The sequence below is a fragment of the Dendrobates tinctorius genome, unplaced genomic scaffold, assembly GCF_039654945.1.
Source record: "Dendrobates tinctorius isolate UK_male_01 unplaced genomic scaffold, ASM3965494v1 ptg000038l, whole genome shotgun sequence".
Lineage (NCBI taxonomy): Eukaryota > Metazoa > Chordata > Amphibia > Anura > Dendrobatidae > Dendrobates > Dendrobates tinctorius.
The window spans coordinates 10432090-10453549 of record NW_027361706.1 but is presented as its reverse complement, the minus strand read 5'-3'; the positions used below and the strand labels follow the sequence as shown (position 1 = coordinate 10453549).

At 41.4% G+C, this 21460-nt stretch overlaps 1 protein-coding gene across 2 annotated transcripts in view; it reads right to left on the bottom strand.

Moving 5' to 3' along the window:
• The window catches only part of FGD3 (FYVE, RhoGEF and PH domain containing 3), a 325835-nt gene that overhangs the window by 53862 nt on the left and 250513 nt on the right, over positions 1 to 21460 (bottom strand). For both annotated transcript variants that reach the window (XM_073574191.1, XM_073574190.1), the window contains exons 12-17: positions 17890 to 17982; positions 14892 to 14971; positions 14274 to 14304; positions 12435 to 12536; positions 10930 to 10992; positions 2552 to 2674 (exon numbers count right to left, since the gene is read on the bottom strand). In XM_073574191.1, coding sequence (XP_073430292.1) covers positions 2552 to 2674; positions 10930 to 10992; positions 12435 to 12536; positions 14274 to 14304; positions 14892 to 14971; positions 17890 to 17982 — 492 coding nt within the window. The remainder of the gene's footprint in view (positions 1 to 2551; positions 2675 to 10929; positions 10993 to 12434; positions 12537 to 14273; positions 14305 to 14891; positions 14972 to 17889; positions 17983 to 21460) is intronic.

Sequence of the window (21460 nt, the reverse complement as noted above, 5' to 3'; positions counted from 1 at the left end):
CTCTACCCCCCTTTCCTTTTTTTACGATCCCTCCTAAACAAAACATATCCTTGCAAGTTAGCCGCCCAGTCATAGCTGTCGTCTAACCATGTCTCAGTTATTCCTACTGTGTCGTATTTTTCCTCATACATTACCAACTCCAGATCTTCAATCTTATTGGTCAGGCTGCTTGCATTGGTCAGCATGCAGGAAAGAAGTTTTGCTTCCTTTTTCTTAGCTTCCTTCTGAGTACCCTGTCTTGGGTCCTCTTTACCACAACAATGCATTGGTTCAGAGGTTTCAAGTTTATTTATTACTGTGGATGCCACATGTTTTTTTTCGATAAGGAAGAGACGAGCGTAATGACCACTGCTTCTTTCTGATTCTGGAACTGAAGAGATTGCACTCAAAGATGTAAACCTTGCAGAACGGATATCAGGGTGTTTCATAGTTTTAGAGAAGAGAAATTAGTTATCTTCTGTCTTTGTGGATTATAGGAGGAAAATTTAATTTTTACTCCTTCTTGGACAGACTTCAGGATCCATGGGTTTGAGCAAATCATGTGCCACAGGGGGAGGAATTTTGAAATACGACCTGCTATTCTGGTGTCATGGCTTGTTCAGTCACTGGTTTTGGGAGAGAAATATATTTCTGCCTGTAGAATGTAAGACCACAAGGACAGGGTCCTCTCCCCTCTGTACCAGTCTGTCATTGTATATTTGTTTACTGTTAGCGATATCTATAACGTTGTATGTAACCCCCCTTCTCATGTACAGCACCATGGAATTAATGGCGCTATATAAATAATAATAATAATCCTACCAGCCTGACTTTCCTTTCCCTTTGTAATGAGGGGGTTGATCGTGGGGAGGCCAAAATGATCTCTTCCTGAAGTTCATTGGCTCAGGCAAAGATTTCTTCTTGTCTGAAGCCTTCTCCAGTAAGTCAACCAGAGCTGGTCCAAACATGTATTCTCCCGAAAGGAACAAAGCTTATTTTTAGAAACCACACCTACGCTCCATGAGTTAGAGTCGACAATCTTGCCACCACTCTCACGGATTCTGCCCATGCAGCCGACAGAAAACCCGTGACTTTCTGAAGAAACGGTAAGGAAGATAATTTAACGTCTGAGGGAGTACCCATACTAAGATGCTCTACCAACAGATATAGCCACCGGGAAATAGTGCTACACAACATGGAGATGACATTTGTTTTCAGTAGGACTGCTGAGGTCTCCCTGGACTTTCTTAACAGACTGTCCATTTTGCGTTCCATAGGATCCTTAAGCGGAGAGGAATCTTCGAATGGTAATGTTGCTTTCTTAGCCACTCTTGCTACCCAGATGTCGACCTTGGGTATTTCAGACCAACATTTTGAAATTTCCTCATCTACTGGGAACCTATCTTTTAGTTCTTCAGAAATATGAAGCTGCTTCTTAGGAGATTACTATTCATCCAAGATTAGGTTTTGGACATTTTCGTTTATGCGAAAAACCATATTCTTTTTTGATCAGAGGCCCCTAAACATCTCTTCCTGAACTATTTGAGTGGTCTTCTTTCTCCACTTACATGGTATTCCTTGATGCAGTAAGGAGTTCTTCCATATCTTCAGAAGAAAAATAATATTTTTAAATTTTTATTCTCCTGGGCTACGTCTGGGGTTAAAGTTAGTTCACCCTCTTCCAGTAGTTCTTCCGGTATAGACATGTGATCATGCAAGACAGCAGCAGTGGTCGGTATCCTTGACAATGAGCAGCAAACTTTATAATTCAAAATCCCTCCATTCATGAGAACAGCAAGGATTTTTAATAAAAAGCTTATTGCAAAATTGCTTGTTTTTACAAGCACTTTGCAATTTTAACCACTAAAAAGGTTTGATGCTACTTTTTTTTTTATTCAAGACGTGTATTTGATTGGTGGGGTACAGCAACCAGCACCCTGGCCGATCAGCTGTCACTGGACGGAATTTTTCAGAAGCGCCATCATTTCTATAATGGCCGCAGCCAGGTACTGCAAATCAACAGATATTTTAATGAATTGGAGGAGGATTTGCACCACCCGGCCACAGCCACTATAATTTTTCCAGTGGCATCCTAGAACCCCCAGCCGGTACCAGTAACAGTTGATTGGCAGAGGTGCTGGGTGTCGCACTCCCACGATGAGATATTGATGGCTTATCCTACTGATAAAGCCATCAATGAAAAAAAAAAGTAGTGGCCAACCCCTTTAAAGAACTTGAGAATATCCTTTTAGATCTAAGCTAAGACTGGGAATATCACAGACAGACTAAACTCAAATTGCTTTACTTCTTTGATCGAAACACTTGACAGACTAGAGAATATCTGACGCTCCGATCTTCCCTCCGGTAATTTAGCCAACAGTAAAATCCATAAGGAAGAGTTTGTGTAATCACCATTGATGGTTTAGTACCTGAACAATTCAATTTTAGAAAGGATTAAGGAATAAATGTGTAGGACGTGTCTCCTTGCAGAAAACCTGCAACATCAATGGAAGCAGCGCTTTTGCCATTGAAGCGGACCTCAGACAGGCTCCCGTTGCGCACAGACACTTACCGCCCCGCACTGTTTACAGTGGTGTCGCCTCTTTGTAATCGAGTTGAAGGTCTCTCCACATCCTTTGCAGCTTTGCTTTTCTTTCTCACGTTTCATCTTGGTCGATTTTCTAAACGATTCTTGCTGAAAAACACAATAATATACATGTAACCTAAAACTCCCGTGTCCCAAAGTAAAAGCTTCTCCAACCACTGTATCATGTGGATTTATTGTTCTCGCCAGAAGGATCTTTTTGACTCCTGGCAGGGGTGTAACTACAATGGGTGCGCATTTGCACCCAGTCCCTGATGCCTCAGGGGTCCCAAAGGATCTTTATGACCCATATGGAACATCAGTACCAATAGAGATATATGACAGATGTGCAATTTACACCACCGACTCTAGGTCCTGGGTACAACCGTACCCTCTGGAAACTCTACACCTACGCCCATGTATCTTTTTTTCATGGCAAGTTTTAGTATCAAATGATTACCCACAATGAAGTGTCGCGAGTCGTGACCATTTCTATGCCAAATTGTTACGGCCTTGGGATGTTCTTTACTTAAAAGGGTAATGACGTTGAATGAATACGACCAACTACTCTATGCAAATTTACGCAAATTTTGCCCAATTGTGACTTGATGTGTCGAATGCAAAAGGGATTGATGGAAAGCACGGATGTTTCTTCTACCGGACATCAGAAGCAGGACCTGAGCGCTGCGGTGTTTTCAGACAGGTCAGATAGAGAAGTGGTTTAAAGAGTTAATCTCATCTTATTAAATGGGTAAAAATGCAAAACTATTGTAAAAACAAGCAACTATGCAATTTGTCTCCTGTTAAAAATTTTCTCAAAGAATTTTTCATTCTGCAGTTTAATGTTCGGTGTCTAGGCTACCGGCCACCTTGCAGTCTATCAGAGGTGACCTATTTCCATGGTCAGGAGTTTGCACATTCCAGCTCTTCGCTATAGAGCTTGTAAGCGCTGCTCTAAACCTTGCCTGATCGCTGGATCCGGCCAGCTTCAGTTTCCCTGTGCTCCTCTAATGCTACAAATGCAACACTACCTTTTCTTGCAACATCTGAGAATGCTCAATTCAGACCAGTGGTACAAACGTTTGCAGGCCAGACCTGTATATGTTCAAAATCTCACGGCTCTGGCAAATAGGAAAGCTGGCAGGCGGGGGAGCAATCATGAGACAGCCATTTAATGAATTCAAAAAAATGCTTAAAATATATCGGACAACATATTTCACAAGAAGGACAGCATACATTGTTAAATAGATCTATTACACCTGAGGAGGCTGATGTAGTTACTTTGAAAATCCATGTTAGAGTGGCGGAATAATCCTGTTTTTTAAAATGAGTGCTTTAGTAGACAAGCTACAGGTCAAGAGAACTCATGAGTGTATTCAGTCTCCGCTCTCCCAGCCTGAATGACACATGCAGCTTGTCCTGAGCAATGTGAGATCTTTGCAGCGAGGGGGGACACTGAGGAGGTATAAAAAAATAATGCAAGATGGGCAAAGACAGAGTTAAAACTTAAAAAAGGATTAAACAGCCATTGTGACATGTATTTTCTCAGTAAGCACATCAGCCTCAGCAGATCTCAAGGCTACCTACTAATGTATACAGTTTGTACTACAAAGTCTGTTGATAATTCCGATTTAAAGGTGAAAGCAAAAGTTTGAGGATAAGATCCTGAAGGAAACTATGCAACCGGATTAAAAAAATGTTGAGAGATTTAATAGTATCCATCCGAAATTTCTTGACCCCATGAGGAAATACTGAGGGGCGACCCCTGGCTTTATAGAACCGGTCCACATCCGCTTTAATTGCACTGTTCTCCTTGCGGTGATCATCGTACAGTATAACGGATACATAAAACGAGTGCTGTAGAGTATGGCCTGCACCTACCGGATATACAAAGCCCGGCGTCCATCACAGTCCACACTTTTATGCCATTTTTTATGGGGATGGAGCCGCCAGCCGTGTACATTCTGCTTATTACAATGTATCAATTCTCTCTGGCCCGAAACCCGTCACTTTAATGTGTAATGAGTCACGGGCCACAAAACGAGGGAGATGAAATGTAATCCATCTAAGATTGATGCCCGGCAGAGAGCGGTAAAAGGGATAAATACAACCCCCATGCGGATACCTATTAAAGCTAAAATCTCCAAAATGTCACTGATGACACTGTATAGGCACTATAACCACAGCAATTAGGGAGGTCAATAAACTAAGGGAAAAAAAATCATTATTTAACTATGGCAGGACCAGTGCCACCGCCTGGTGAACCTGGGTGGTCCATAGCACCAGGGGGTCCCTCTCTGACCAGGTATTAGTCGTGTGCACTACACATAAGACAGACTCATCAGCTGCGCTCGCTCTATACAGCACAGATGGCGGCTGTGTTATGCAGCAAGCACCAGAGTCTTCCTACAGTGATCGGCGATAGCTCCAAACACAGCAGCTAAACCGTTTGCATGCAAAGGTCAATTGTGACAGCGGCATTTAAAGAGGTTGGAAATGGGGAGATTCCCTCCCGACAACCGCCAGGGTGCCAACGGCATTGTCACGGCGGCCAAGGGACCCTACGAAGGTCCTGTGATTGGGCTTCATAGGAGAACGCGAAGTTTACAATACTCAGCAATATTACAGAATAGCAGTGAACTGTACAAGTGATTAAGTTATCGCAGGATCATCAAGTCCCCTAAAGGAACCAAAAAAGAAAAAAATAATTAAAAATATATTTAAAAGTTCTCAGCATCACAACTATTCCCAATACGTAAAAAAAACAAAACAAAACGAAATTACCATATATTGAACTGTCCAAATATCATAATTATCCCATATGGTGAAAGCAGTGAAAGGAAACTACCAGAAAGAAATATTTTATATATATATATATATATATATATATATATATATATATATATATATATATATATATATATATATAATGTATACATATTGGAAATTTGATAACTCCATTGGAGAGCGGATATTTTACCTTTTCCACAGGGAATGACCATAAATAGAGAGTGCAAGCATAGAGAGCCCAAAGAGAGAATGTGGATACCGTAAGGGATAGTAAGGTAACTCCAATGGTGTTATCAAATTTCCAATATGTATACATATTTTTTTTTATGTATTTCTTTCCGGTAGTTTCCCTTCACTGCTTTGACTTGTACTGGGCAAGTCCTTAGATTCTTTTATTTTATTTTATTGACAGTATTGTTCACATTGTACAATTGTTAGATCCTTATGGTTGTAAGCCTTCTTTTTGTTATACAGTGATGCAATTTTGGATGTATGGTTTTTTATTTTTTGCCTTCTAGCATTTACTTAATAGAATCAGTATACACTTTTTGATATATACATTGACTGTTGTAATTTCTTTACAGCGACTGTATGATTAAGGTCCAGGAGGATCGAAACGTCAAAATTTATTCTGGTCGTTTTCCTTGTGTTTTGCTCTGCCCTACAATTGATGTTATATCAATAAATATCTTCTTACATATATTCAAGAGAGCATGCGGTGAATCTAGACCTTTACTATTTGGGTCGTCCTACAGTCCGTTACACCTGCACCTCGATTATTTTTGACAGTGTGCACACCGGTTTACCCTATAATAAAATGGTCAGGTCACCTTGCAAAAAACAAGATCTCACACAGCTCCATCAACCAAAAAAATGAAAATGTTATTTGTCTTTGAAATTGGCGACACAAAACACTTTATTTTGGTTCTTTACAAATTAATTTTTTTTATTTTTCATTACTTCAATTAAAAGAAAAATGATGCGTTTGGCATCACCGTGATCATATCGACCTGGAGATTCATAATCGCGCACTGTGGGGTCATTACTCCACAATGAACGCCATAAAAGCCAAACCCCAGAAACAAAATGCTTTTTTTCCTCTATTTCACCGCCCTCGGAATGTTTACCCCATTTTCCCAGTAGATTATATGGTAAAATGAATGTGGCCATTCAAAACTACAACTCATCCAACAACAACAAAAAAACCCTTGTACGGCTATTTGGGCAGAGAAATGAAAAGGTTATGCTTAGTTTAAGGAAAAAAAAAACAAAAAAAAAAATGCAAAAACGATTTATGTTGCCATCGGCTTTTAGAGAAATGGTGAAGTACGGAGTCATAAAATATCTCTATAAATATACTATACATTTCTGCAGAGAATGAATATTCATCCTCAGAGCAAATAAAAGCAAAATTCATTTTTAAAAAACATCTGATCATGCGTTATTGATTAATCACCATTGGCATCTATCAGTAAATTTGGGTAAAGAAACTGGCAATACTGTAGAAGGATATTGCAGCCCTATAATACCTCCGCTGCCTGCACTCACAGGCAAGACTGCAATACCCAGGCAGATCACACGGTATGCAGCTAGGCAGTCATCACATTGGCTGTCTGCTGCTGCCATCTAGTGGACAAATTCAAGACATGCAAATCTGTGTCATCAAATAAGTATTCTACAGCAGGTCATAAATCCGGTAATCTCAGCTGGAGCGCACACACAGCACTGAATTATTGTTAATTGCTTTCTGCTTTCGGCCCGTATTAACTGATTTTATAGCAATCCGCTCAGATAAGCATGCCAAAAGGGATAGTCACAGAATCCTGGCATGATTGGACTTTGTAAAGGAAATTTAATAGAGGAGTGCAGCCGGTGCGCAAAAGTCATAGGGTGCAAAGTCTTTACCATTAATCCCTATCCATTCCTTGCATATGGAGTAAAAGTCTAAGATCTGGACATCTGGACAATCTAACCCCCTGTACAGGTGATGCCAAACCCAGGACAACTGAATAGTGATGGGCGAACCCCCTGGATGTTCAGGTCCAGCAAGTTCAGCCTAATGGTTAAAAAAAGAAAAAAAAAAAAAAAAGTTTGGTTCGGGTACCAGAACCACGACCCATTCACATGAATGGTGGGCCCAAACATCCAGTGTTTGCCCCGCGATCATGTGCACGACAGCATGGCAAACCCTGCCTCTGATCGGCGGTATTGATCTTACCGCTGGTCAAAGAGCCTCATCCTCAACCTCAGATGACAGCATTAGCCCGCAGATGTGACCGGAGGTAAAGAGTTCACCTCCAGTCACAGCTGTCGGGCTAATAGGACTGGCACCAGTAAATTAAAAAAAATATATATATATTTTTGATAACCAGTTGGGCAAATCTGACGGCTATGGGTTGCAACCCTCAGCTGTTACCCTCAGCAAGGCTAGTTATCAAGAATAGAAGGTTCCCCACGCAGTTTAAAAAAAAAATTATTTACATAATATTAAAAAAACGGCATGGAGCCCCCTCATTTTTGACAACCAGTCAAGCTAAAGCAGACAGCTGGGGTTGGTACTATCAGGCTAGTAAGGGGCCATGGATATTGGCCCCCCCAGCCTAAAAATAGCAGCCCACAGGCGCCAGAAAAGGCATATGTATTAGATGCGCCAATTCTGGCGCTTTGCCCGGCTCTTCCCACTTGCCCTTTGGTGGGGGAAAGTGGGGTTCATATTTGTGGGGTCGATGTCACCTTTGTATTGTCCGGTGACATCAAGCCCATGGCTTAGTAATGGAGACTGGAGAGGCATCTATAAGAAGCCTTTTCATTACAAATCCTATAGTTGTATTGTAAATAAACACACAAAAGTCCTTTATTTGAAATAAAAAATGTAAAAGTGTGTTTGTTTGTATTTAAAAATAACAAACCAGTTATACTTGCCTAATGACCATTCCATTGACGATGCCATCATCTCTAAATAACGGAAAATAAACAAAAATACCACGGGAGTATGAGCTGCGCCGAGCGAAGAGTCAGTGACTAACAGTGACGTCACCAAGGTTACTGCAGGTTACTGAGGCTGCGTTTCGCGCTGAGCCCCTAAACTGCCGTGACTCACTGAGCTCCGCGCTGCACCATGAGACTTTTTCTCACTGTGCTAGAGGTGACTGTGGCGCCCCTGAGGGTTCAGTCACCACAGAGGTACTACACCTCCTCCTGAGGTGTGGCGCCCCACTATTCAGGTAAGGTGGAGACACCTGACCACACTCCAACACCTGCACCACACACCACAGAGTAGTGTAGCAAAGCACCTTCGGCGGCTCCCTGCTTGGAGTGTAGCATAGCACCCCTTGGTGGCTTCCCTGCTTGGAACACGAAACGTGCTGGAAGGTGGGTGGAGCTGAGTTTACATAAAAGAGCGGGAAGAGTTGAGTCAGTCGTTCAGTCATTCAGTGAGTGAGTGAGGATGTAGGAGGACAGAGAGAGAGACAGAGAAGATCCCCGGGAGAGGGATGGAAGAAGGAAGTGCTGCAGCAGGCCACAGTGATCTGGGTCTGCTGGCACAGGAAAGAGACAGAGAAAGGAAGCTTGATTCTCCATTGGGAAGAAGGATTAGTACGGAACGTAAGGAGAATAGGGGAACTAAGGAACAGGGTGGGAAGAGAGAACCCTTCCCAAGTTCACAGCGCAAGGCCGGGGTCCAATCCCGAGGTTGTATGGATACTAATGGTCCTGCAGCAGACACCGGAGGAATAGAAGTTGTCACCACTTTATTCCCACACAAGACTTGGGTGCACAACAGCAACGATAGTGAGCCGGGAGACTAGGTAGTAAGGAGTCCCCAAAGCAGGCTACAGCTATCTGCCGCACAAGTAGAGTTCATAGGAACATCTGACAGCAGGAACTCCAGTGTAACTCAGTAATGGGAGTACTTCATTCAAAGGTGCTATAAGAGGAGACGTTCAGAAAAGGCACATGTGTTGGAAAGGAATACTTCATCTTGCCTGGAAGTTGGCTGAGCTCCTGACCCGGAGGACACGGCACGGATGCGGGCACCTGTACCTGCAACAGACTGTGAGTAAAGCTTTGGAACTACATGCCCTGGTGTCCTCCACTTATTCCTGCGCCAATCCGCCCAGCACGGCTACATCCCTTGCGCCCGACACTACACCGTCTAAGTGTCACTTCACCTACTCTGCCCTGGGACTACAGCCCTAGCTGTGGAGGGCTATAACATCATTGCTGCACCACACCATCTGTCCCAGAGGAACTGTCTGCAGCATCGGCTTAACATCTTCATTGCCGAACACCACAGGTGGCGTCACGAATCATTCATAAACTTTCCCGTTTACAATGGGCACCCAGGGCCACGGGCCGGGTCCCAGCTGTCGTGACATCTCCCATTGAAGCTCATCAGGCCCAGTACCGAGTACCCCACAGCCCTGGGAGGGCGACCCATGATCTCACTGAAGTCACCGCAGTTCACTGGCCCGCCTGACAACGCAGCCTCGTTAACCTTCCGTAACCTCAATGATGTCACTGCTAGTCACTGATGCTGTGCTCACAGAAGCTCATACTCCCGTGATTTCCAGCCTGGATGGCCGCATCTTGGTACCATCCAGGTTTAAAACTATTTATCCCAGACACGGATTACAGTGTGGGATAGAACGTCTGACAGGTGAGGGATATGGTTGTTTGTTATCTGTGCTGCCGGGAAAAAAAAAAAAAGACATGTGCACAGCACCATAGGTTAAAATGCATATGCGTGATATCATGACAAAAACGGATGTACTTGGAAAACTTGGAAAAGTGAAGGAATCTTAAGGGAAAGTTCCCACAATGAGTATTTCTTAGTTTTTGATGTTGCAGATTTTCTGCACCCATTACATAAATTGCGTTTTTTCTTTGCGTTTTTATCATCTTGTGGATACTGTGTTTTTTCGTCTCTTTTTTTTAAAAACAAACATTCTTTAAAGTAAAGCTGCTTGTTTTTTATATTTTCTGGTTCTTGGCTTTAACAAAACTTCATGTGTGCATTATACGTGTTTTTCATGGGTTTCTGCAGCGGAAACGCCCTAAAAACGATAACTTGCTATTTGTTGGGGATCCGAGTACAGCGCTCGGCTATCTCTGGCAGCCCCACAGACAATGATTGGCGCGATGGCATGCATGTTCCTATGGGTATATATGGGCCCCATTTTCCGAATCATGGGGGTCCCAGTGGTCAGACCCCCAACCCTCAAGTTATCACCTATTCTGGACATGCTGGGAATAACCCTTTCATCTAATGTAGAAGGGACCTTAGAGCATCTATCTGTACATAGTTCTCGATCTGCTATACTAGTGTACTATCTATAGGATGAGCTTTAGGTCGCCACATGTTAGAACTGGCATTTATGGTTTTACGAACATGGGGTCGGTCCAAAATACCAACCAGCCGTCTATGGAACATTTTCTGACATTTACACATTGATGGTTTTCTTTCTGCAGGGATCATGAAGCGCGATGCATATTCATCCTTACTCACAGTCATATTCTCAGTCTTAAGTCAAAAACACATTTAAAATGCAGATAAAGGGATTAAGAACACTTACTCCCCCCGGCGAACTGCAGCTGTCGGATCCTGGCGCTGAATCATATGACCCCAGAGTCGCTATCTGGACAAGAATGATAAAGAGCAGATTTTTTTTTTTTTTTTTTTTTGTTCCCTCTCGTTGATATAGCAATGAGTCAACATAGTTCTCATAAAGTAAAACAACATTGATGCAAAATCAAAAATTAAAGCATAAATTAAACAGTCACTTATTTATTTAAGATAATTTTGTCCAACATTCTTAAAAGCCTAGACTAAATGTTTTATAATTTTGTGAAGCAAGGAAAGTTATTAAACTTTGCAAATCACTATTAGATAATTTGTTTTCACTCCTGTAAAAATACAAAAAAATGACTGTAAGTGGCTTCCAGATCTCTGCTTTTCTCCAATCTATTTTCCTGCCTTCAGTTGCACTGATATCAAAATATAAATCATTCGGAGTACAGATGATGACAGTGATGGGTCAGACCCTGTCTCCTCCTCTGAGCGTTCTGCTGTTATGAGCTTATGCTAAAGTTCTATGGAGCCCGATGACGTAGGTAAAAAATGAAGACAGACACGGTATATCACAGTTCCAGATATATATACTGTGTGTGTATATATATATATATATATATATATATATATATATATATATATATATATATATCTATCAGAGATATGAACTTCAGATGAGATGCAAACTGACTACAGATAAGCAGGCAAATAAGACAGTCTCAAAGTGTGCAGATGTAGTAGTATAGAACAGTCCAGCAATGCAGGGTCCGGGGCCCAGAGCCCGGGCCAGCTCCAAAAGGAAAGCAGACCGTAGCGGAGCTGGGTGCAGAGCGGGTGTAAAGCAACAGAGTCCTTCCATGGTACATAGATCCAAAAGCAGGCGGGGTATCCCAAAGATTAGAAGAAGCAAGCAGGTTGCAAGTCCTTCCAGCTTGGCAGCAAGTAAGGTACAAGATACACAAGCAAGGCATAGTGTGCAGAGTTCCTTTATATACACAGCAGACAGGAAACCAGGAGTATCAGACAGCAAACAAGTTGGCCCCTGTGAAGCCAGCAACTCCATTTTGGTTAAGGGCAGAATCCAACCAAACTAAGGGCAAGAGCAGACAAAACACAGGTACACAGTCCCAGTCCTTACTTCAGCTTAGCAGAACAATTTCCTGCAGCAGCTGATCCGCAGAGTTAGTGAGACAGATGCTGAGCTGACCCCATCACTGCCATCATCTGTACTCCCAATAAGCACTTTCTCATATCAGTACAACTAAAGGCAGGTAATTTGACTGGGGAAAAGTAGTGGTTTGGAAGCCACTTACATGCATTTTTTTTTCCCCCCAGGAACGAAGACAATAAATAAAGTGCTTTGCAAAGTTCCAAAACTTTCCATGCCGGAGAAAATTATAAAAAGAAAACAAAAGTTTAGCTACTTTTTAAGAATGTGAGAGATGAACATTGGTATTTGTGAACAATTCCATTAATCACAGCTGCTATTTTAAACTCGGTGAAAATTACCGGCGAGTCTGGACAATGCTCCTCTTCACGGGAGAACGAACTGTTATATGCTCGGAAAGTTTCACTGTTTTGTTTGTGCTTTTCAATTGTTGCTTGAATAACCTTGAAATAGCAAATTAAAAACATTAAGTACAGAAGTTCAGCACATGATCAGGGTGTGAAGCCACTCGACAAATAGAACATATTACCCAGATATAAATACTGGAAACGCTTGAAAATAAAATAACCTGGTCTCTATTGTTTTTCCTTTGCAGTAGTTTGGATATATCACTGTATATTTTATTTTGCTTGTTTTTTTTTTTTTACTGCATTTTTTCGACTAACGTGTGAATATACTTCCAAGTAACTTTTCAAAATAAGCTGTCCTGTGTGTACATGATGAATAACACTTTCTTGCCATTAAATGACTTGTATCCTGCATTTTTTCTAGTTTTCCGCTCTGCAGGCTTTACCTTTTAATTTTCAATAGACTCTAAGCTGGTGGATGAAAACCAGCTGTTATGATGTCTTCCATACATAGCACACAATAAACAGAAACTGTGCTCTTTATTCCTTAGGTAGTACACAAGGAATAGCAGCATGGAGAACATTATAGAACAAAATACTGATCTGTGTAGATGTGAATCCAGCTCAGTGGTGAGGTAAAAGACTTGTTAGGAAGCTCAGCACAATTTTTCTTTGTCTCCCTCTGCGCCTCAATCCTCATCCCCTTCCCTCTAATAGTAATATAGGCTCTGTAACCTGTCACCTCACTGTGCTGTCAGTTCATCTAGTCTTGAGCAAGATAGAGTTCAGTTGTTGTTTTAGAGTGGATGGTAAGTTCAGTAGGTAAAAAGAGGTGAAGAAGTGGCTCATATCTGATCAGATATATTACAAAGTTTTTTTTATTTATATTCACCCGTACTATTAATTTATGCAAACGTTTTTGAAAGTACAGTTCCCATTTTAAAAGTATTACAAAGAAATTCCCAGTCTTTTTTTTTTTTTTTAAAGAAAAATTGAAAATTAATGTAATTATTAGGTTGGTGTCACAAAGCCTTCCCCTCACAGGCTGAATACGGATCACAATGTCCAGACCGGCTGTGGATCTCTTGATCTGAACGTTAAAGCCTCATATCTGTCTAGTTTGAGCCAGATGCAAATTGCCTCTTCAGAGAGAAAGAGGACTTTTACTCTACAGCGCCACCTATTGGTAGTAGCGATCCTACAAGTCACAATCAACCCTTTAACGAGTCTTGTAATATGACTTAGGATAAAAGCCAAATCAGAATCTCAATTTGCAGACACGGTGTTTCGGGCTATTGGCCCTCGTCAGTGCAAAGTATGAGAACTGATTTGGCTAGGTGAGAGGCTCTGGACTGAGGTCTAAGGGGTAAGGTTTCTCCTTCTGGAGAGTGACATGCCAGCTCTGGCTTGTCAAGGTAAGGAGGCTTTTTCGCCGTGCAATGCTCCTTTGTTCGAGCCAGGAGATCTACGACCGATCCGGACATTATGGCCCATATTCAGACTGTGAATGCAGTGCTTGTAACACTGGCCTTAGGCTGGATTCACACATCTGTGTCACAGTCTGAGTACTGACCTTAATGCACGAAACTGACCCGAACTTGACAGCCTCATGCATACCTGGTCAGGAGGCCAGCGGCTGGTCCATGAATCACAGCCCGTAACACACACACACATTGTGAATGCAGCCTTACTCAAATCAGTGTAATAAAGAATTTTGGCCAATGATACTAACAAATAAGCTGAAAAATCAAAAAAAATAAAAAATAAAAAAAATAAAAAAAATCACATTTATACAATGTAACAATAACAACTATAAGAAAACTAACTACAGACCTGGATCCATTCTTTTTTTTCCTCTTCCGTCCTAAAAAAAAAATTTTCATATGATGAAAAATGCAACTCGACACAGCACCATGAGTGAAACTTTGAAATACAGGATCAGCAGCTAAATGCAATTAATCAGACGTCAGGTCACATCTTTCAGTAGTAATCCGTCTGGTTTGGCCAGCGGTGGACAGACAGAAATGGCCCCCTTACCTCTCGGGCCCCAGGTTGCACCAATGATATGTCCACCCTTGGGTTCGACAAACTATACTTTTTTTTTTTAAATTTTTCAGCATTCTAAATGCATCACCCAAGCCAACAAGAAGAAACCCAATTATTCTCACCTTGGTCCTTTTTGTGGCGTATTTAGGAAATGAAAAAAGAAGGCCAGTTCCATTTTTGTGTTTTGTCTTTACGGGCAAAAATATTTTGCCAGGGTTTCTCTGTGTTATACAATATATGTAGATCCTGTTATCAGATGCAAACTTCATATTATACATTATTGGTTGTAGGAGTTCTATAGTCGGCTACTTTTCCGCAAACTTTGAGAAATAGATTCGAAACTCATCCGACATGGCCGATCAGTGGACACACTCATGCAAGATGCACTGTTACAACAGATAATACCTGGCTTGCAGCTCCAGTGATCGCTTCTTCCCGGTTATAAGGAATGTATGGGATGCGTTTGGTTTCACAATTTCCTGAACCTGAGAGACAAGAAATGTTTAAGATTAAAATTTGTAGATTAAAACTTGTTGATCCTAGGGGAAGGTCAAGTTTTTCCTTCATTAGTTTCTTAGGCAAATATGCTCAAAATATTGCATGTATACCAGATTATAGTCCGGCTCCTTTCTTGGTTTTGCTGCAATTTCTTGCACTTTGTACAAACAGAGGCATGGTTCCCCCTTTCTGAGCGAAATATTCCATCTGAATAGCTTCCCATGGAAGGATGTCTTACTTTGGCCCTGTCCTACTCGTCACATTGAGGTTGTATAACACAAGGTAAGGTTTAAATACTAGAGACAGGATAGGACCGTCCTCCTGATGGGTACACCTTCTCGCAGTGTGATGGCTTTTATGCTTTCTCGATCAAAATAGCATTATCTAAGTCCCCTATGTTATTTACATATAGGGCATATGCTCATTGCATTTTTTTTGGGGGGGGAGGGGGCTGGCTGTGAAATTGCCGCAGTGTGAACGTGCTCTTACACTTTGCACGTATACCAGCTTATAATTCGGCTCTTTTTTTGGTTTTGCCAACATTAAAACATGTAGATTTAAACTTGGAATTCCTAGGGGAATGTCAAAGTTTTTCCTCCATTAGTTTCTTAAGCAATTATGTTCCAAATAGTGGACATTCTTTAATGGAACTTTATACTGATAAAACTGTCAACCAAAAGCCTGCCCATCATTGAGAGGACAGCTGCTTGATGACTTTGTGCCACTTAATCTCAGATATATTCTTTTACTGCATTAAATGAAAAATTCACAATATGTGAGAAACAGCAGTCCAGTATGTAGTAAGATTTTTTTCCAGGAAAAATACGCATGGGCACATGGCATTTTATATGTAGTATATTCTGAGCCTTCAACATAATTTGAAAATGTAATTCCCATGAACCTAATTTTTGCTCTAAACCTGGGTGTATATGTGTATTGCAGTGTCCATGTGTTAATATATCGTATTTTTCGCTTTGTAAGACGCACTTTTTTTCCCCCAAATTTGGGGGGAAAATAGGGGTGCGTCTTAAAATGCAAACATACCTTTTTTGGTCCTGCCGCTGCAGGTGTCCGTTAATTGCCGCCACCACGCTGGGTGCCCCGGGGGCTGCCACCGCGCTGGGTCCCCCGGGCGCTGAAATCTCATCTCCCGAGATTTCAATGCCGAGATCTCCATCTGCGCTTGCGCGGCTGCCATTTTCCAGGAAGCAATCCACGCACAGGCATGGAAGGAACGTCAGAGCCCCCAACGCAGCAAGGGACAGAGCCTGGCGGCAGCACCCGGGGGACCCAGCGCGGCGGCGGCAGCACCCAGGGACCCAGCGTGGTGGCAGAATCACCCAGCAACACCAGGAAAAGAGTGGGCGACAGCACCCCGGGGACAGAGCGGTAAGCAATAAAATGCCTGGATTATAAGAAGCACCACCATTTTATTAAAAAAACTTTTTTTTCCTATTTTTCTCCTCAAAATTTGGGGTGCGTCTTATAATCCGGAGCGTCTTATAAAGCGAAAAATACGGTATTCACCTACCGCCGTCTTCTTCAGTATCTAGTGCCGCCTTGCTCCTCTTATGAGTGATGTCACTGCTGTGCAGACTTTCCGGATCACACTACACTCTCATTACCCAGAAGTGGGTTTTACACTACAAGACTATGGTGTGTCAGAACGAGTCCAACATTGAAAAATAGACTTCTGGCTCACGCATAGAGTGATTCGAGGAGTCTGAAGAGCGGTGACGTCACTCAGAAGAGGTTAGTGATATCATGCGTCTTTATAACATTGGTTGAGTTCATCGATGTTCTTGCGTGTTTGTCTATACAAAGCTCTCTTAAGGTCTCGCCACAGCATTTCAAATGGGATAAGGTCTGGACTGTGTCTGGGCCAGTGAAACACCTTGATTCTTTTCTTTTTCTCAGGCTTCCTAAAGTAGATGTGCCTGTGTGCTTGGGATCATTGTCCTGTTGCATTAACATTTCACATCATAACTTGGTCCTTTAGAGTCTGAGCTGTATTTCTTGGGTTTCTCCAGATCAGGATGATTACAAGGATACCAAACTTATAAGGGTTTTTTTTGTTTGTTTTTTTTAATTTCCATGATTAAAAAAAAAAAAAAAAAAGAATCTTATCTAAAAAGAAAAAATAATTTGTGGATCCATAAGCTTTTTGTTCTTCAAAACCATGAAGATGGGTGAGGCCTTGTTTTTTTGTGTACTGTACTGACATTTTAATTGATACCATTTTCATCACTTTATATTGTGTTTCTATAGGGAAGTGCGGTAATTGAAAAATTACAATTCTGCCATTGTTATTCCTATTTTTCTTTTTGGCATTTAATGTATGGTTTAAATAATTTTATATTTTGATAGATGAGACTTTTTTCTTTTTGGACAAGATGATACTAAGTATGTTTATTTGGAATTCCTTTATTTTTAAAAGGGGAAAATAGTGCGATTTTAACTTTTTTTTTTTTTAGAACATTTTTACCTCATTTTTTAGTCCCCTTAGGGGACTTGATCTTGAGAACCTTTGGTTGCTTACAGTATACTACAGTATTACAGTATATATTGAAATTTTAGTTCTAGTATATTGTGAAATCGCTCCTGGCTGACCTTCGCAGGAGGACTAACATGGGTGTTTCGGGGGCCTTTAGCAGGTAAACCTTTGCATCCCCGTGATCGTGTCTGGTATGGAGAAGTAGGGAGATGTAGATGCCAACTGAATGATCAGCCGAACCATCGTTTGACCGGCAGCCATCTACTGTATATGGGGCCTCTTATTGACCTTTGCCAAAAATGATAATCAGAGAACTTTAAAGGGATTCAGCTTGGACAAACAGCATCTGTAATAAAATTAGAATAAATCATTGACATTTCAAATAATCTCAGCAAATACAAGTCACCTCACCTGCAAACCAGCAATATCTATCTTTTCCCGGACACTGAATTTTTGCCCCATCAGCCTCAGTTTAGGGACACAGTACAACATCATGCTGTTAAACTGCAAGACAAAATGGTACTTGTTAAAAGAGTTCTCGTCAAGAGGGACTGTATTTTTTACTAATAATATTAAATCAGTGCAATGCATGAAACACCTTTAAAGCTGATCAGTTGCCAGATTTTGCAATCCAAACAGCATAAATCTCTTAAACCTGATGAGGCTGCTATACTTGCTGTGAAAATCTATGTCAATATGGATGTATAGTCCTTTAACAAAGTTTTATTCAATTTCCGCCCACCTATCCTGATTTGACAGCACCCCAGTGTCACTGCTGAGATCTCACACTGCTCAGTGCAAGCCGCAGCTGTCAATCAGTGAGTGTCATGGGCTTCTTCAGTCTTTAGCTGAACCCAAAAAATCCTTCACCTTATGCCGCGCTCACATGTTCAGTAATTGGTCAGTATTTTACATAAGCATTTATAAGCCAAGTGGTGACGTTTTTCTATTATAATTTGCCTCTGATTGTTTTACTCCTGATTTTGGCTTACAAATACTGATGTAAAATACTGAACATGAGAACGTGGCCTTAACATCAGGTTTATACAGCTATTCTGAGATGGATTTTCAAAGCAAGTACACCAGCCTTGTCAGGTCTAAGATAGCTATTGAATATTGTATGAAAATACTGCTGTGACATAGTAAAACTGTAAAATCTGGACATCTAGCCTTGACCAAACCAGAATTATCTGTGCGTTAGCCAACACTTTGAAAAAAAATGCAAAAAAGTGCTGACGATATCAGATGAAGGTCCGGTAATAATTCGGTAGAGAGTTTGCCGATCTGAACAACCACTTTTCTAAATAAAGGACGTTCCGTGATCACATTTGTTCTGCAGCAGCCATTGAAGGAGAAATGTGATCTTACATGGTTCACATGTAATTATTCACCGCAAGCAGACACTAGGTAATAAGGGATGATCCAAAGTGGGCACCCCCCTCTATGACAGTCCTAGGACCTAATCACTATTGGTCTGAGACTACAATTTGTAGTATTGTTGCGGAGCTGCTAAATCTCCACACACACACCCCTGCCCACATCTGAAGGTCAGCCAAGTATCTCAACGCTCAGACAAATCCACCATGGCGAGGAATTGATTGCATCAGTCAGACTTGATTGCACAGTGGTCACACCAGCAGCCTTGTGATCAGCAGATATTGAAGCATATGTCCATTCTCAGATTCTATTTAATTTACAAGCCCCCTACCAAGCTGGCAGAAATGAGAAAATTCCATGCCAGACACCCTCACGCTCTGAAATTACACGGTTAAGTCCCCGGATTTCTTTTGCAATGCTGATGATGCTGAAGATCTGAGCAAAAACAGCTCTGTGTTTTCTCCAGAGGAAAATCAAAACTCTGCGCAATCAGCGACCATGCTACAACGCACAGTGCGGTCTGCCCCCAATTTCCCATTTTGGCAGCCCCTAAAGAACTTTTACTGGAGTACCCACTAATTGGACTAAATACTGGCCTTTAATCATAGTAAGCCCTGGGGTTAGCGAGACTCGGCGGCTCGGACGAGCGTTGTAGTCACTACCCGGAGCCTGTGAACAGCGGTCACTTGACTGCTATTCACAGTCGTCAAAACAAGAATCGAGGAACATGAATTACGACAAAGCTTTGAGGGAACATTTTTACAAATAAATTGGTGAACGAGGGACTATTTTTGCCTCGCGTTTATTTCTGTCTTCTCATGTTTTTCAGATATCCATTTCTGGAATACTTTAGATTTCAGTGGACTACATTGGACCTGCTTAATTTTTATTTCCTTTCGATAAAGTGGTGAACGAGGGATAGTGAGGGGAGTCTTTATTTGAATAAAGTGTTTTATTTTTTTTTTTAATATCAGGTTAGTAATGGGGTATCGGATAGACTCCTCTCCATTACTAACCCCAGAGCTTGATGGCAGTTGTGATTTTTGACAAATTACAGCTGTCATCAACCCCAACTGCCATTACCCCAATTACCACCACAACAGGGCAATCGGGAAGAGCTGAGCAAAGCGCCAGAATTGGTGCATGTAATGTGATGTGCAAATTCTGGGGTGGCTGTGGGCTTGAATTATTAGCCTGGGAAGGGTCAAATAAATATGGGCCTTCCCAACCTGATAACAACAGCTCACAGCTATTTGCTTTACCTTGGCTGGTTATAAAAAATTTTTTTTTTTTCCATTTATTAGCTAAATACAAATACAGTAGACTACACACGCAAGGCACTAATGATATATCACACAAATATCTTTCTTCCCCATATCTATCTGTTAATCTATTGTTGCACATCTAACAGCTAAACATCTGTCATTTCTATTCCAGTAGGTGTCACACTGACGGCACAGGGATGCCACACTTTAGGTCATCCATGTGCATGTGTGCGGGACGTATTGCCGTCCGTGCTGCAGGGGAAAAAAAAAAAAGACATGTGGGTCACATGATCCATGGGAACACAAGTACATGTGCGCAGCTCCATAGATTATAATGGGGGTGTGTGTGTGTCATTGTCTCCGGGACGTGTGAAAATGGTCACCAAATGGAACCGGAGACACTGTCATGTGGTGGGGGCGTAAGGCTCATGGTCTGCAAAACTGAAGGTAATCATTGTCATGGGCCGTGTTCCATACTTTACACTGAAGCTCTGCCTGCACTATGTAATCACATGCTCATTAGGAAATATTTCCATGTTCAGGTGATTTTGTTTAGAGCAGACACAGAATCTTATAAATGACTGATAACTAAAGTAAATGTTTAGTTAGACCGGTGGCGAGGGCTTCCACTGGATTCGCCCCTGAAGAAGAAAATGAAGAATAAGCTCTATGCTCGTAATGAGCCAAAAGAGCCCCCAGTAGGGGAAGGGTCTGGAATTTCTCCATAATTGCTATATTTTTCTTATGCCTTTTCATCGTGGAAATGATGCAGAATTTTCTTATATTTAATGGAATTCATTAACCAGGTAACCAAAAGCTCAAAGCAGCAATTACATAAATTAGATTCTGAACCCAATTCCCATTTCATTCAATTAATTTAACATTGTAAATGATTCTAAGTGCAACCAATACAAAGAGCAGAGAGCCAGACGTGGTGAGCCAGACCCGGGCAGAGTCATTAGATAAATGAGATTTAATTATTACTGTTAATGTCAGAAAAGAGCTTCTGGGTGTCTAGAAGGTTTATCAAAACTGTCTAAAATATTCTTTCTTAACCACAGCAACCAATTACAGCGCAGATTTAATTCAAAGAAATGTAAAATGTAACTGTCATTTCAGTAGAACTTGTAACAGAATGTCTGTTTCTGCCTCCAGCTCCTCCCCTCTCCATAGAATTTTAAAAGCACCAACTGTCATCTCCTATCTCAGGAATTTGAAAATCTGTCTTCACTGAGAACAGATTTTGCCTCTGAATTTAGAGTGAAAGCGCTGATTTATTAAAGGGGTTGTACACTACTTGGGTTACCCATTATGAATCTTGTGTTTTCCCCAAGTAAAAC